At 39.0% G+C, this 16,205-nt stretch overlaps 1 protein-coding gene across 5 annotated transcripts in view; it reads right to left on the bottom strand.

Moving 5' to 3' along the window:
* The window catches only part of NRXN2 (neurexin 2), an 899,334-nt gene that overhangs the window by 368,861 nt on the left and 514,268 nt on the right, over nt 1-16,205 (bottom strand). For all 5 annotated transcript variants that reach the window (XM_088442540.1, XM_088442541.1, XM_088442544.1 and 2 more), the window contains one exon: nt 12,330-12,449. In XM_088442540.1, the coding sequence (XP_088298666.1) occupies nt 12,330-12,449 (120 nt within the window). The remainder of the gene's footprint in view (nt 1-12,329; nt 12,450-16,205) is intronic.

The raw sequence follows: 16,205 nt of genomic DNA, 5'->3' as shown, positions 1-16,205 counted from the left end.
TGATGCTTGGAAGTGGATATCTCCTTCCATTTTGTGGTGAAGGGGGCTGCTTAATCCTGGGTTAATTTGCGCAATTTCACATGCCCCTTATCTATATTTCTCTTAATTGAAACAAATACTACAGTATTTGCACAAAATGGCCGTAATTCCCCACAATGTCTGAGTTTAACCTTCATGAGTAGACCTGGGATTTTTATTTAAATTCATATTTTTTTCCTTGCTATTTAGTAATCTTTTCATTACTACTGTAAATGTAAGGCTTATTGGAAATCACATATTTTTACATGATCTCCATATTTAACTATATTTTTAGCAAGCAAATGCCACATATTTATGTAAATATTTTACAACATGAAACTGCATACAAATGCCTCCTCTAGTCATTAGGCTACAAGAAGCATTCTGTTATCCCATACAGAGGCTATGCTTGTACGCTATAAATAATTGTCTGATTCCTCCAGCAGATGTCCCCAGAGTGCCCCTCTTTCTAAAATACCTAGAATGGCTGAGCTACAATTACTGAAGAATGGAAAGGGTTTAGTTGCTGGATTACAAAAGAATTAATAAAGATAGGTGATTCACTGATATCATACTCGTCTCTTAATGAAGTGGACCAGTGTAGGACAAACTAGAATTTCTCCCCAATTCTTATCTACCTCACCACTAGGTAATCAATTATTGAAAATAAATTTGCCTCCATTGAAGAAACTACAGTGGGTGAGCTATTTGCATAGGCCTCCTGCAGCCTGATATAACTCAGTAAGTAATGGAAATGTGCTGTAAGTCATAAGTTTAATTCACCTGAAACTGATGTTCTATAGAAAGGTCTACTTATAAACTTCTGCTCCACATAGTGAACAAACCTGTGTAATTTCCTACAGATGAACCTGCTCCTTCTCTGTCTCTACCTCCAGCTCCCACAAGGTTATGTCCTTGGCTCCTCAGCTCCTATCTCATTCAGTCTCCAGTACCTCCTATACGCTATACACTGATGACACACAAATCTCCTACCTCGAATTCTATACTTCTGTCCTTTCTCTTGTGACTATCCTTTCAATGTGTCTAAAGCTGAGCCCCTCACATTTCTCTTGTGTACACTCTCCTCTGTACCTCATGTCTACTGTCTGGGTATTACAGTGGCCCTACCTTCTCCTTTACTCCATCCAGTCTCTTTTCCAAGTCATTTCCATCTTTGAAACAACACCAGAATGAGACCATCTCTCATTAACCAAATTCTTGACAGTAGACACTACCAAATCTCCCACCCACTCTCTCATTATCTAGTGAATTGACTACTGCAACCTCCTCCTACTGTCTGAGTTCCCTCTAACCTCTCTCTTTAATTCATCCTCATCACCATTATATGGCTGATTTTCCCCTTTGGTTACTGGTTGCTATGCTAATCTCAAGATGCAGCCTCAACGACTTGAAGTGCATTAGAACTTTGTCACACAAAATTACATTTTTGCATAACTGCCTCACAACACTGAGGTCTTGGGTTCGATTACTACCAAGGCCCTATTTGTGTGGAGTCTCTAGGTATTCCCCATGTTTGCCTTAGTTTCCTCTACAATCCAAAAACACACTGGTAGATTAATTGGATTATGACAAAAAATTAACCTTAGAATGTGTGTCGAAGTGGTAGGGAATATAAATTGTAAGCCCCACCGGGGCAGTGTCTGACTAAATATTCTCTCTAAAGCACTACAGAATCTGTGTGCACTATACAAATAAATTAATAAATAGATAAAATAAATTTGGGTTCAGTATCAGGCACAATTCCACTCAGATCCTTCCATAAAAAGTGAAACTAGTTTTCCCCTCAGTCACCACCTTTTCTCACTTACGCATATTTACGAAGCGGCGGACTGCAAGTTTGAACTCAATATTTAAAGTGGCACTGATATTAAATGCAGAGCAGGGATATTTTGCATTTAAGGTCACGATACATTTTAAGGTCAAACCTATCGTAAATAAATCCCACAATTTTTTTTTGTATTTTCAACAAATCTCTGGTGAACTGGTTCTAAGGTATTTCCAAAAAGGATCTAGTACAGTAGTTCCTACCCTTAGTGATCTCTGCAATTACGGTCATTTTGTCAGTTTTTAGCACTGAAGCAGACAAATATAAGAACAAGGCAATTATGATAAAACACTGCAAAAGTACCACTAGCAAGTTTTGGTGCAAGGACATTTTGGCTTTTGTATACCAGTGTATGAAACGAAAATGCATACTACATAAAAAAATAAAACTGAAAGAAACATAAACACTACAGCCACACCAGAAATAAAAAAAAATACTTAAAGAAAAGGGGGAGCTAAAAAGAGTGAGTCAATGTGGTGGGGTAAATGAGAAAACAACACTCATACTGGAACTCAGCCGTCCTGAAGGACATTAGTAAGGCAATTATTGATTCACACATGTTTAAAAATTAATTAGGGGAGCCTTTACTAATATATGTGGTTTTGTATTGTGGGAGAGTGCCAGAAACTAATGTACAGTACCTAAAAAAAGATTATTACAGCAGTACTTGCTTTCAGTTTTACTGTGAGGATGGGACATCTTTCACCTGCGAATTCATAGACAGAGGTTTTCACTATTGAGACATAATCAGCAGCAAATACCAATTGGGTTTATTATGAAGCAAAAGAATAACGTAGTATAAAGCTGTTCTTTTAACTTAAAGACCTCATGATTGGCTTTTATTTGGGGCTGAGCTTCCATTCCTTGCCACTGATGTGCTCAGCTGTTTTACATGGAGACAATGCCAGTTGTTATATGCTCTACTTGCCTGCTCTACGGCACTGCAGTGTATTATAAATAACCAATTAGTAATACTATTATAGGTTGTGTCACACTAGCTATCTGGATCCTCATTATGGAAAGCCAACACATACTTCCAGACAAGTTCAGTTCTCTGCACTATATGCCCCAGCTATGCTGTTACTGTCCTGTCAAACCCAAGAAGAGGAGAAGCTGGGATTAGGAGAGGAAGCAGACCAGCCTGGGATTATTAGGACCCCCTGTCTAGGAGGAGAGGACCCTGCAAGTGGCCTAGTGAAATCTGGGACCAATCCCAGCACATTAGTATTACTTGTTCAACGTAACCAAGCATCTATGTGATGGCTTTCACCTTTTTTGGCAGTAGCATAATCCCTGGAAATTAGCCAATCAGTTTTGAGAGCTGACTACAATAACAGCCACATACCTTGTCATGGGTTGAAAAGTAAGATTGGGTTTATTTATCAAGCAGTGAAAAACTTAGTGAAGCGGACCAGTGGAGAACTTGCCCATGGCAACCAATCGGCTTTGAAGTAACATTTATTAAGTACAGTCTATAAAATAATAGGTATGAGCTGAGTGGTTGCCATGGGCAACTTCTCCACTGGTCCGCTTCACTGAGTTTTTCACTGCTTGATAAATAAACCTCCTTAGGAGTCAGACCCTAGCACCTATATGCAAGCTATAAGGGAAGTGATCTGTGTAATCAATCTATTACTTAACATATAATAATAACATAACTGACACAATTCATGTTATAAGAAGAAGTTTTCTTAATCCTAATTACAGATATGATGTTGCAAATAATTTAAAAAAAGCGTGAAATATATGACCTTGGCTGAAGCAAAAGTCCTTGCTTGAAAAGGTCTATGGGGATTGATGTAGGAGGTGGTCTTGCAGGAAATTATAGCTACTGACGAGATGGTCCTGGGTTGATGTGAATTTTCTTTTTCAGATTTTTAATGAGTTATTTGACATAATGCAAAGTAAACATAGACAAAGTTGCACACATTTCATTGTATTTATCACAGTCCAAATAATTCCAAAGGGATTTGCTTACATTTGGGATCGGGAGGTGTCCTGTTACAGTGTTTATAATAAAACATCCAATGAGCAAAGAATCCCAAATGACACATTATGACACAGGGTTAGGCAAAAAAAATTTCTTTGGGTGCCAGATGTTCAACATTACACGAAAAAAAAGTATCCTGAATGCCACAACAATTACTACATTTGCAAAAGCAATATATACAGTAGGTGCTAAAAATCTTAATGGCTTCCCTGTCCTTCCATTTTGGAATTTAGGCCAAGATAATCTTATTATCACTCGTTACTAATCTTAAATGGTGCTCCAACCAGTCAGCTCCTAACTGTCATGTGTCTGAAAAATGACAGGAGTTTGCTTAGTATGCACATTAATAATAAATGAATAATAAATAATGAGTTAAAGCAAGAAATTCCCGTCTGTATGAAAAAGGAGGAACAGTGAATTAGAAAAATGTGGCAAACATCTTTTTTATAGCTTGTATTTTGTGATTTTAGTATATAATAGCAAACAAACAAAGTACAAACTACAAGATAGACAAGAGGATATGGATTTAACAGAAAATCTAATAATGGAGGGAATTTCATGGTACTGATCTATCTATTTTTCTATCTAACTTCAAAATGAACACTGAGAAGAATGAAACCTTAGATTTTATTTTCTATTGAATAGCTCTAAAAAGTTACATCAATATAAATGACAAGTTAATTAGCAAACAAATTTATATATCTAGGCTAATTAGTCCCTCTTGTTTGCTGCTATCATATCTGTTCTTTTTATTTAAAAATAAAAACTACATTTATAGATTTGGCCAAATCACTTCAGTAAAAATAAATATCCTACTAAGACTTTCTACCTCTTCTCGGCACAGCCGATCACTTCTAAGACCTGGGTCGCAAAACAGTGGATGGTATCTACGTTCATATGGTCTGAGATGAAACACATAATTAAAATGGGTAATCTGCAGTTCCAAGTATTTGTCTGCTGTGCAATTGGCATAATGTATTCAGTGGATCTGTACCTCTGGGTCTGAGAGGATAATGAAATGGCGGCAATTCCATCATTCTGTGCTTTTACAAACTATACTTCTTGTCCCTTCCTCCAATTCCAGCCTGACTAGTCTAGCACAACCCAACCTCAGGGCTCCTATAACTCTGTATTTCATGTTTGACTCAAAGGCAATTGTAGTTTCTTCATTGATCTAATATAAACAGAAATATTACCAACCTTTGCAAATTTACAAGAGAATTATAAACTCCCCTGTACAGCATTTCCTCTGTTCCTACAAATCAGACATTTTTATCTCTCCCCATTAAACAAATTAACGGCTAGACCATTAACCACATTTGAGCAATGTCCTCAACACAAACCAAAGAAACCTTCATGAATCTAATTGGCAGACAGAAGTGAAATTCAGAAATCTGGTTGATAGTAGCTAAAGCTTCTACCAATATTTTAAACATAGTAATTCTAAGCTGTTCTACCACTGGTACCTAGTGCCAAATAGATTTAATGATATAACCCGAAGTGTTGGCAGGATTGGCAGGCCCAAACCTATTTCATTCATATATGGTGCTCCTATCCTATCATAATATGTTCTGGATGGAAGTCCAGAATATAATTGTTATTATTAGCTAACATTCCTTCTGAAAATAAGTAACAACTTCTGTTTAACCCCATCCCTGCTCTCCCAAAGTACTTTCAGAAATATATTGGCTACTGTATGTATTATGAGCTATTGCTGTCTCATAGAAGAAGCAATGCCTTCAAACACTTTTATCTACAAGGAAAAGAATCTGAAACATCTAGAACACAGGTTTTCAAACTCGGTACTCAGGACCCCACACAGTGCATGTCTTTCAGGTCTCACAGAATCACAAGTGAAATAATAAGCTCCACCTGTGAATCTTACAAACTGTGTCAGTGAGTAATGAATACACCTGCGCACCTGCTAGGTGACCTGGAAAATGTGAACTGTGTGGGGTCCTGAGGACCGAGTTTGAGAACCACTGATCTAGAAAATGGAACTCATGGCCATTGGGCTGAGAAATTCCTCCGTAACCTTTAACACAGTTCAATCAATTTCTCCACTACAACTGTAGAGCATTCATACCTTACTTACCCTACTGACGATCCTGTACCTTCTTATCCTTAATAAACAGAAGACTTGTCCATGAAAGAAATCCTCCCCATACTCCTCCCCCCATATGAAAAAAAACAGGTGTGTGCTTTATTGTAATTCCACCATTGACATCAAACCAATTGTTTTCTGTTCAATACTGTATATCTGTCTTTCATCTGTATAGGACACTACTGATCTGTTTCTACGTATTTCATGCCTTTAAAAAAATCTTATAATGAAGCTGATATGTCATTGTACAATGAATATGTCATTCTCAGTATCCGCTTCTCTTCTGTACTTATAGACTGCATAGTGCTACTCCTTGAGAAAACCTTTACAAACTTCATATATTGAACATAGTGGTTATAGCCTAGTGTGATACAGCACAGTAAATGACAGAAAGAAAGGTAGTGGATAAAGTAAATCAAAATATATGTTTTTTGTTCAATAAATATTATTAACATAATATTAGCAATATAATATATAAAAAAGTTTACCATAACCTTAACATTAGTGTCTCAGAATCTAGCCTAAAGACTGATGACTTTGCTTTTTATTGAAGAACATTTTATTCTCGGTTTACAAACTCCTTCCATTATTTATTCTAACATTGTAAACGGAGAACTTTATAAAGTACCGGATTGCGTATAAATAGCTGGTTTAAACGGTTACATAGCTGTGTCTAAGAGGTAAATGACCTACAATATTAATGAATGGTTTAACAAAATGGGTGGGAAATGTAAGACAAATACCATTGTAATTAAAGAGAATAATGATCAACTGTAAGATAAATGTTTGTGTTGACACAAGTAAATGTGTATTAATGAATGACCCACATAAAATAACAATATCTCAAGCCCAATAACACTAGGCTGCAGTGCAGGTTGCCATGGTGACTTTAGAGGAAAGAGCAAGAGAGAGAGAGGACGAGGGAAGAGAGAGAGAGATTTATCAAATCTTAGAGAGAGATAAAGTGGAGTGAGATAAAGGGGGAGATGTATCAAGCCTTGGAAAGAGACAAAGTGAGATTAAGTACCAACAAATATGCTTCTGTCATTTTTCAGGTACAGCCTGTTAAATGACAGTTAGGAGCCAATTGGTTGGTACTTTATCTCTCCCCACTTTATCTCTCTCCAAGGCTTGATAGAGAGTATCCAACCAATCAGCTTCTAACTGTCATTTTGCAGGCTGTGGTAGTTAAATGACAGCTAGAAGCCAATTGGTTGCTATAAGCAACTTCTATACTTTATATTTCTCCAAGATTTGATAAATCTCACCAAAAAAGAGAGCTAAAGTAACTTAACAGGAAACCACATCCTCCTCATTCTTCCTGGGTTCCAGTCGTAGAGCTACAGTAAAAGGCTAGACAATGGCTAGATAGATCCCCAAATGGTAGGCTGTCAATAGGTAGACAGGGACAAAAGGTCGATAGGTACAAAAGGTCGACACACAAAGGGTCAACATGGATGAAGACAGACAGGTGCAAAATGTAGACAGGGTCAAAAGGTCGACATTTAAATCCGATACAAAAATGGTAGGTCCTAGAAGGGATGGTTAGGCACTTACCCCGACGGTTTGGGTTAGGCACCAAGGGGGGGAAGGTTAGGGTTGGGCACCAAGGTGAAGTTTAAGGTTAAAATTAGGCTTTAGACCTTTTGTACCTATATAGAGAGTGCTTAATCATAAAAAATTATTCAGCAAGACAGAAATTTTCCTTTTTGGTGCGCTTTTTTTATGAAAATTTATTTCTTCCTTTTACTGCTAGGTAATATAAAACTTAACTTTTAATTGTTTTTACATATAAATCATAAAGACATGAAACAAAAGTTATACTTATATGGAGAGTGCTTTATCATAAAAAATGGTTTATACATAAAAGACACACATTTTTTCTACATATTGGGTTGGTCTCATATTTAATATCTTATAATATGTTTCCTGTGTGGATTTAACATATTTTCCCCCAATAATAAACAGTAGGACCTTTTGTACCTGTCTACCTATTGACTGTCTACCATTTCGGGCGGGATGTAATAGAGATCGAGTCTGCCGGAGGTGCGGGATGTGATTGTACCTTGATAGAGTTACAGACACTCAGCCAAATTCCAAGGAATTTCAAATATGTTAAATTAATCCAAGCACCTATACTCAGTAACAAACATACAAAATTAAGTCAACTTTTCAAGGTTTCATTGATGTCGCATCCTGCAAGTGAATTGGACCCACTTTTTAAATGCAGAAAAAAAAAAAAATGTGTCTAATTGGGAAAGTAGGAAACACAATTACATACTGTATTTTAAAATTAATTTAGCAAAAAAGTGGGTAAAAGGAAAATTGATTACACATTATAGTACTATAAGTCACAAAAAGAGAATAAAACATATAGTGATATAAAGTAACTGTAAAAGTGTATAAGCATGGAACATACTGTATTCTCCCATAATCAAAACATACAAAGACATTCCATCCAAATGTGAGAAAATAAAATGTACTGTGGATATTACAGAGTCATTACACATGAAAGAGGGTTAGAAATATTGTATATGGCAGCAGGTGAGCTAGGTAAATGTTATTCTATAATAGAAGGTAATACAATGGGAAACGGAATATGTCATTTTAACATTTATTAAGCAAAACATTTCTCAGTAATATAATATACATGGTACACATCCAAGTGAAAAATAGAAAATAGTGGAGTTAATGATGCCTCATAAAGCAGATTCATGATATTATGTATAAAAATAAAGTGAGCCTGATACAGAGTGAATACTATGTCAGTTTATGTAACAGATCATGTTCAATTAGCCCTGTGCTTGCCCAGAACAGTGGCCATATGTATATGCACCCATGCAGATTTTGCTTTGGCCTGCTTGCATCTGCATAGGAGGGATTTGGCGTTCAGATCATACAGTAGTTGCGGGCAATCTGGCTGCCCCCTTCTGGAGAAGGCAGCCAGGTTGGCACAGAAGGATTTGTGGCGAGGGGCGTGACACGTGTGAATGCGGAGGGTGGGTGTGATTGCATGATCATGTAATTTCGCTCCCGCTACACAATGCTGAGATTACCGACATTGAGCAGCAGGCGGAGCCACAATGGCGCGATTCACGGCTCCCCCCAGACCGCCCACCTGTATTGTATAAGTGGCCTGCTACAGGAGGAAAGTGGACGCCGGTGGGGGGTAGCGGCCGGTCGGGGGACTTGCCCACTTTTCCAGGCGGCCGGGAGCGACATCCGGTTTTTCGGACATTCCGGGAGAGTAGGCAAGTATGGTTCAGATGTAGGCAGAGTACAGTAATGGTACATTTGCACAATTGTGGCCTATTGCAGACTGGAATAAAGTGCAACATAAGTGCATGTGGCATGTACGTGGTGTATAGCCGATGCATATACCAACAACGTGGATCTTAGGCTCACCATAGGGTGGAAATACACTATTTTTTCCGTGTATCCTTTTGGGCCGTAAATGATACTAATTTTGTGGCCAACTCTGCATCAGCCCCAGCAAGTGAAATTCCCTGCAAATGTAATTCTTAAAACAGAAGTCAGAGATAGAAAATGCAGTTAATGCCGAATATTACATAATGTTGAGACAATCTGCTGTTTTGTGAGCAAGAGCTAAATAAAAATGGACTAATGTAACATGGAAATGTATTTACTCAATAATGGAAATTGAAATCCATTCACAAATATATCGAAAAGATGTGTGAGCATTATAGAAGATTCTTGGAAGGATAAGCAAAAATTTAACACAGTGGGGTTTACCTAAGAACACCATGCATGGAGCAATGTGTGATAATTCTAGCCAGATGCCTTCTGTTAGCAGTGTGGGTAATGCTAGTAGCTGACATTTGGTAGGTAGCTACAGCTACAGCACATGATTCCACCTTCCACTATGCTGTAAAAGAAGCAGCTTTTGTTTAGCATACTTTATTAATGTTTTAGTAGGAATAAAAAAATGCTCTCATGCATTTTTTGTGAATTTGAAACATAAAAAGGATTTATAAGAGGTATTGGTAAAACAAAATGTACAGAGTTTCTGCTGACTTGATGCTGATGTGATAATATTCCACAAAGAGGGAGACAGAAGTAAGAATATCTGGTACAGCATAAATAATTGTATTAGGTTTAGTTGCTCTTTAGTACCACAATATTCCAATTGCAGTTCAGTTTAAGGAAAATAATTATTGCAATTACTAACATGTTAAAAGTTATGACACTAATCTAATACCTGTATAGTCTGGTGCTCTCTGCATTGTCTAACAAAAGCACAAAAGGCATCTGAAAAGTGTAAGATTATGGCTACGGGATTCTGTTATCAATCAGCATGTAACATACTTGCCAACTCTCCCTGATTGTCAGGGAGACTCACTGAAATAGCAACAATCTCCCTGACTCCCTGAAGAGTCTAGCAATCTCCCTGATTGCACCTTACCCCCATTATGACACTGTTATATAAAAGAAACAGTGATATGTACTTTCAAATGGTATAATTAGTATAACTTCCCTGCATTGGGTATAAGGCACAATGATTCCTATGGCTACATGCATTTTCTAAAAAGTATTAGTGTGTTTTCATCGGGATCGGTATGAAATACCGATGCTGGAAGACGGCCGTGAAGATCCCGACAGGTAAGTATTTTAACTATAACTAACCCTACCCCCCCCAGACCCTAACCCTCCCTTAGGGGTGCCTAACCCTAACCTCCTCTTGTAAGTGCCCAACCCTAACCTCCTCTTGTAAGTGCCTAACCCTAACCTCCTCTTATAAGTGCCTAACCCTAACCCCCCCTGTAAGTGCCTAAACCTAACCCCCCCTTCCCCGCAGCCTAAACCTAAGTCTCCCGGGGGGGGGGGGATGCCTAACCCTAACTTCCCCCCGGGGGTGCCTAACCCTAACCCCCATTCCCCTAGCCTTACCCTCCCAGGGGGGTGCCTGACCCTAAGTCCCCCCCCCCAGGAGCCCCTAACCTAACCCTCCCCCTACGGTTGTCCGCACCCGCCTTCGTTCGGTATGCCGGGCGTTGGGCACCCGGCGTAGATGAAATGACAGGCGTCATTAGACCCCTGCCGGGATTAGACAGTCGGGAAGCCGGCGGTCGGCTTTTCGACCATCGGCTTACTGACTACATCCCGTTTTCATCAACAAATGGCTCTTACTAACTCTCATTTACATTTGGATGTAAGTAAATTTTATGACAGATGTAGACATCCACTATACTGCTGCACTCATAGGTGCTGCTTTCACAATCTCCTTGAAATGCTTTTTCAAAAATAGGCAAGTATGGTGTGTATTGTCTCTAAAAAATATATTGTCGCTTTAAATCCAGCAGCAAAATTGGCAAAAAACACCAAAAGTTGTTAAATTAACTGATAAAACTTGATTAATAAATTTCTAGGGGCAGAATGTCCCTCTAGGTGCAGAATGGGCAAATTTAAGGCCTTGTACACAAAGGCAATCATTTTTAGTGTTAAAATTCCTTTTGGCATTGTTTTAAAACAAATTAATGTAAGTAAATGGGCCTGTGTACACACACTTGCTTTGAGCCAATTTCAATGTTGCCTCGAGCATTAAGACGCATTAATGCTTATTATAATACACTGACATTCTATGGGAATGCTCAGTAACCACATAGTACACTATGCTGCTCGGAAGCTTTGAGACACAGTAATAAACACACCTCATAGGCACTGCTGAAGCAAGCACAAATTACTAGGCTTTTCTTGGGCTTTTAACTAGAATATTGTTCACTGCCCTCGTGTACAAGCCCTTAAAGTGACACTACCACCTGTGCATAGTCTTGTACTATTACAAATCTATCATTTATACATGTCTGAGATTTTTTCTTTAAATTATATTTGATTTGGTCAAAATACAATATTATTCCATATTTGATCATTTACAGTATGTCTTATCTTATAGCCCGTACACATGGGACAATCAGACAATGATCAGATATCGAACATCTAGCAACATGCACCAACCCCCAAACTACGTAGTTGATCGCGGGTCCCTATAGTAAACAGGCTAACCTGGTCGATATCGATCAGGTTGGCCTGTATGCACAGACGATGATCGATATCAATATCGACCATCCGTGCCAGCGCATCGACCATTGTTTGGTCATTGGAGGGGTTAAAAAAAAGGACGAAAAAAACGATCATACAATAAACAATATCATTATTGTTTATATCGTTCTTTTTATCTGACCGTGTGTATGCACCATTAGACATTGTTTATTATTATTGTTATGTGGATTTAGTGTAGAAATCATTGTTAGATATGACAAAGGACTGACAGATAGGATACAGATAGATGGAAATTAGTTTGAGGCATGAGGAAAAGTCACTTTAGTGTCAATTGAAAATAATATTAAACTTACGATCATTGCAGACGGGTCCTCCATAGGAGGTCATGGTGCAATCACATGTGAAGCCATCCCACTGTTGTAGGCAGACACCGAGGTTGCCACAAGACTCCTCTGAGCACGTAGTGCTGGGACCTGAGGGTAGAGGGAACAGTAACACCTGTATTTCTGGGCTGTTTAAAACTTGCAGTGAATGCATTGTCATTTTATCCTCACTCACAGTCACAAAAAGTTTGGTATTCATTACCATGCTCTCTCAGTGAGCAGAACCATCATTGTCTTTGTTGTTACCACAATTTGAAAGCTTGTTCAGCAATACTGACCCCTATTTCATCATCATCTTCATCATCAGTGTTGATTTATAGCCATCACAGATTCCATTGCGCCTATCAGGCTTGCAGATATGTCATACAAGAATGAAATAACCGTAATAACATGAATATAATAAAAATGATAGCAGATAGAGGAGTTAGGCATTATAACACATATATGGATAGTTGTGAGCTGGCAACTAATGCGTGTACAGATACAATTAAAGATTCCATCTGTGTGAATGAGCAAACAGCAGAAGATTCAGCATAAGACATGACATCATGGTTGTATCAGGTAGACAAACATGAAACATAGAGGAGAGGTAAACTCATGAGAGTTTACCATCTAGACCAGGGTTGGGGAACCTCAAGCCCGGGGCCGTATAAGGCCCGCGGAGTCTTTTGGTCTGGCCCTCTGAGCTTTTCTCTGCTAGCCTCATCTGGCTAGCAGGGTGCCTAGAATGGCACCCTGCAGCCAGAATCTATGCAGCAGTCCTGCCAGCAGCGTCCTTACGACGCTTCAGACGGTCACACCGCTGCCCTTACAGCTCCCTGGAGCATCCTCAGGATGCTCCGGGCATTGCTGTAATCACCGGCGATTGTGGCCCTTCCCCGTGTGATGTCGCATGGAGGGAGCGTGGCCTGCATCTGGCAAGTGAATAATGTTATATATATCAAGCGGCCCTCGCTAGAAAAAAGGTTCCTCACCCCTGATCTAGACTGTCCTGCCTAAATCTGGCCAGAAGGGACATACGCTTTACTTGTCATGTTCACTGGAGATATTCCGTTTTAGATTATTTGCTTTCATTTTTGTTTTAAAAAATTATTCACACATCAGTCATGTTGTGAGAATTGCAAACATCATACAGAATAAAAATGTTAGTTTTACTGTGGAAGAGCTTTATCAGAGACAGGACTTTCAAGGAGTCTCTGACTGTATGCTAAGGTGGCGTTAAGTGTTAGGTGAAAAGTGATGTACTCACAATGTAGGTATGAGATGGAATAGTCATGTACACACAGTGTAGGTATGAGATGGAATAGTCATGTACACACAGTGTAGGTAGGAGATGGAATAGTCATGCACACACAGTGTAAGTATGAGATAGTGATGTACACACAGTGTAGGTATGAGATGGAATAGTCATGTACACACAGTGTAGGTATGAGATAAAATAGTCATGTACACACAGTGTAGGTATGAGATGGAATAGTCATGTACACACAGTGTAGGTATGAGATGGAATAGTCATGTACAAACAGTGTAGGTATGATATGGAATAGTCATGTACACACAGTGTAGGTATGAGATGGAATACTCATGTACACACAGTGTAGGTATGAGATAGAATAGTCATTTACACACAGTGTAGGTATGAGAATGAATAGTCATGTACACACGGTGTAGGTGTGAGATGGAATAGTCATGTACACACAGTGTAGGTGTGAGATGGAAGTCATGTACATACAGTGTAGGTATGAGATGGAAGTCATGTACACACAGTGTAGGTGTGAGATGGAATAGTCATGTACACACAGTGTAGGTATGAGATGGAATAGTCATGTACACACAGTGTAGGTATGAGATGGAATAGTCATTTACACACAGTGTAGGTATGAGATGCAATAGTCATGTACACACAGTGTAGGTGTGAGATGGAATAGTCATGTACACACAGTGTAGGTGTGAGATGGAATAGTCGTTTACACACAGTGTAGGTGTGAGATGGAATAGTCGTTTACACACAGTGTAGGTATGAGATGGAATAGTCATGTACACACAGTGTAGGTGTGAGATGGAATAGTCATGTACACACAGTGAATGTATGAGATGGAATAGTCATGTACACAAAGTGTAGGTATGAGAATGAATAGTCATGTACACACAGTGTAGGTATGAGATGGAATAGTCATGTACACACAGTGTAGGTATGAGAATGAATAGTCATGTACACACAATGTAGGTGTGAGATGGAATAGTCATGTACACACAGTGTAGGTGTGAGATGGAAGTCATGTACATACAGTGTAGGTATGAGATGGAATAGTCATGTACACACAGTGTAGGTATGAGATGGAATAGTCATGTACACACAGTGTAGGTATGAGATGGAATAGTCATGTACACACAGTGTAGGTATGAGATGGAGTAGTCATGTACACACAGTGTAGGTATGAGATGGAATAGTTATGTACACACAGTGTAGGTGTGAGATGGAATAGTCATGTACACACAGAGTAGGTATGAGATGGAATAGTCATACATTTGCACTCAATAACTGTGGTTTAAATATCATCATACACTGCCCTATTGCCAACTTATTTTGCAAAGTTTTCCAATAGGTTTCTGAGTGTATTAAAATGCTTCACTTTGCTTAGTGGCAATTTCGCCATTTCCTGCAGCATTCGCTAATTTTTAGCACCTTGTAAATCATATAAAGGTCTTCTATGGGATATAAAGGTCTTCTATGGGATATAAAGGTGTTCTATGGGATATAAAGGTCTTCTATGGGATATAAAGGTGTTCTATGGGATATAAAGGTGTTCTATGGGATATAAAGGTCTTCTATGGGATATAAAGGTGTTCTATGGGATAGTTTATTAAAGGGCTTATGTAAAGCAAATGAAAAAAAGGAGCAATTTTCACATTGGTAAAACCATGTTGAACTGCTGGTGGGGAAGATTTATAATGTGCAGAGAGATGTAGAGTAGGGAAGGACGTGTCCTAACTTATTTCTACATTTCAGTGTAAAGACAAAACTGCCCAGTATTTGTTCTCTACATACAAGAACAATCTGTATTTTTCCTGCATTGCTACATGGCCCATGAGCAAATTCTTTTTTTATCTTGTTTTATTTTTTATTTGTTCCTACAGTAACTTTGCATAAGCCCCAAAGTACTTATACGCTTACAATAGTATACGAAGCCTCAGAGAAACATTTACAACACTTTTTGAATTAAGGAGAAGGGCAGGAGGTAAATGCACAGTGACCCCATCCACACACAGTCACCACAGAGGTGCTTTTATTTTCTTTCACTTACAAATTGTTATGTCATTGGAGAGGAGCTGGGAAGTAAAGTAATGCTGCTTATGTCTCATTCTTACCAGTGACTGCCAGAATGTCTAGTACATAACTGAGGTTTCTAATGCAGGCCGGTGCCACCCCAACCCTGCCCCCAAATGGCAGCAGCATGTCAATCATGAGGTTACTGCGTGGGATCACATAGGACTCTTTCTGCACATGAGCAAACTGGGTCCTGTGCAGTGGTATATCTATAATGGGTGTAGGGAGTGCGGTGCACACGAGTTCCTGGGTCCAAGGGGGCCCACACCACACATCCTGCACCCATTTTATTAATACCTACCAGAGTCCTACATCAGCAGCAGCAGCACTGCACAAATCACTGTGAAAATGAAACGGCGGCAATTTTCCTGGCATTTTGACAATGTGCAGTTGAAAAAGCACTAGGAAAATGCCCGCCACGCCATTTCCCTGAAGACCTGCGCAATAGACTCTAACACAGCGCCAGAGTCTACTATTGCTCACCAATGCACTGCAGTGCCGGATAGAGAGGGGGGGGG

This window comes from Taudactylus pleione, unplaced genomic scaffold (assembly GCF_031769625.1).
Source record: "Taudactylus pleione unplaced genomic scaffold, aTauple2 ptg000313l, whole genome shotgun sequence".
Classification (NCBI taxonomy): domain Eukaryota; kingdom Metazoa; phylum Chordata; class Amphibia; order Anura; family Myobatrachidae; genus Taudactylus; species Taudactylus pleione.
Note: the sequence above shows the minus strand (reverse complement) of the source record. Positions and strands in the feature narration are given on the sequence as shown.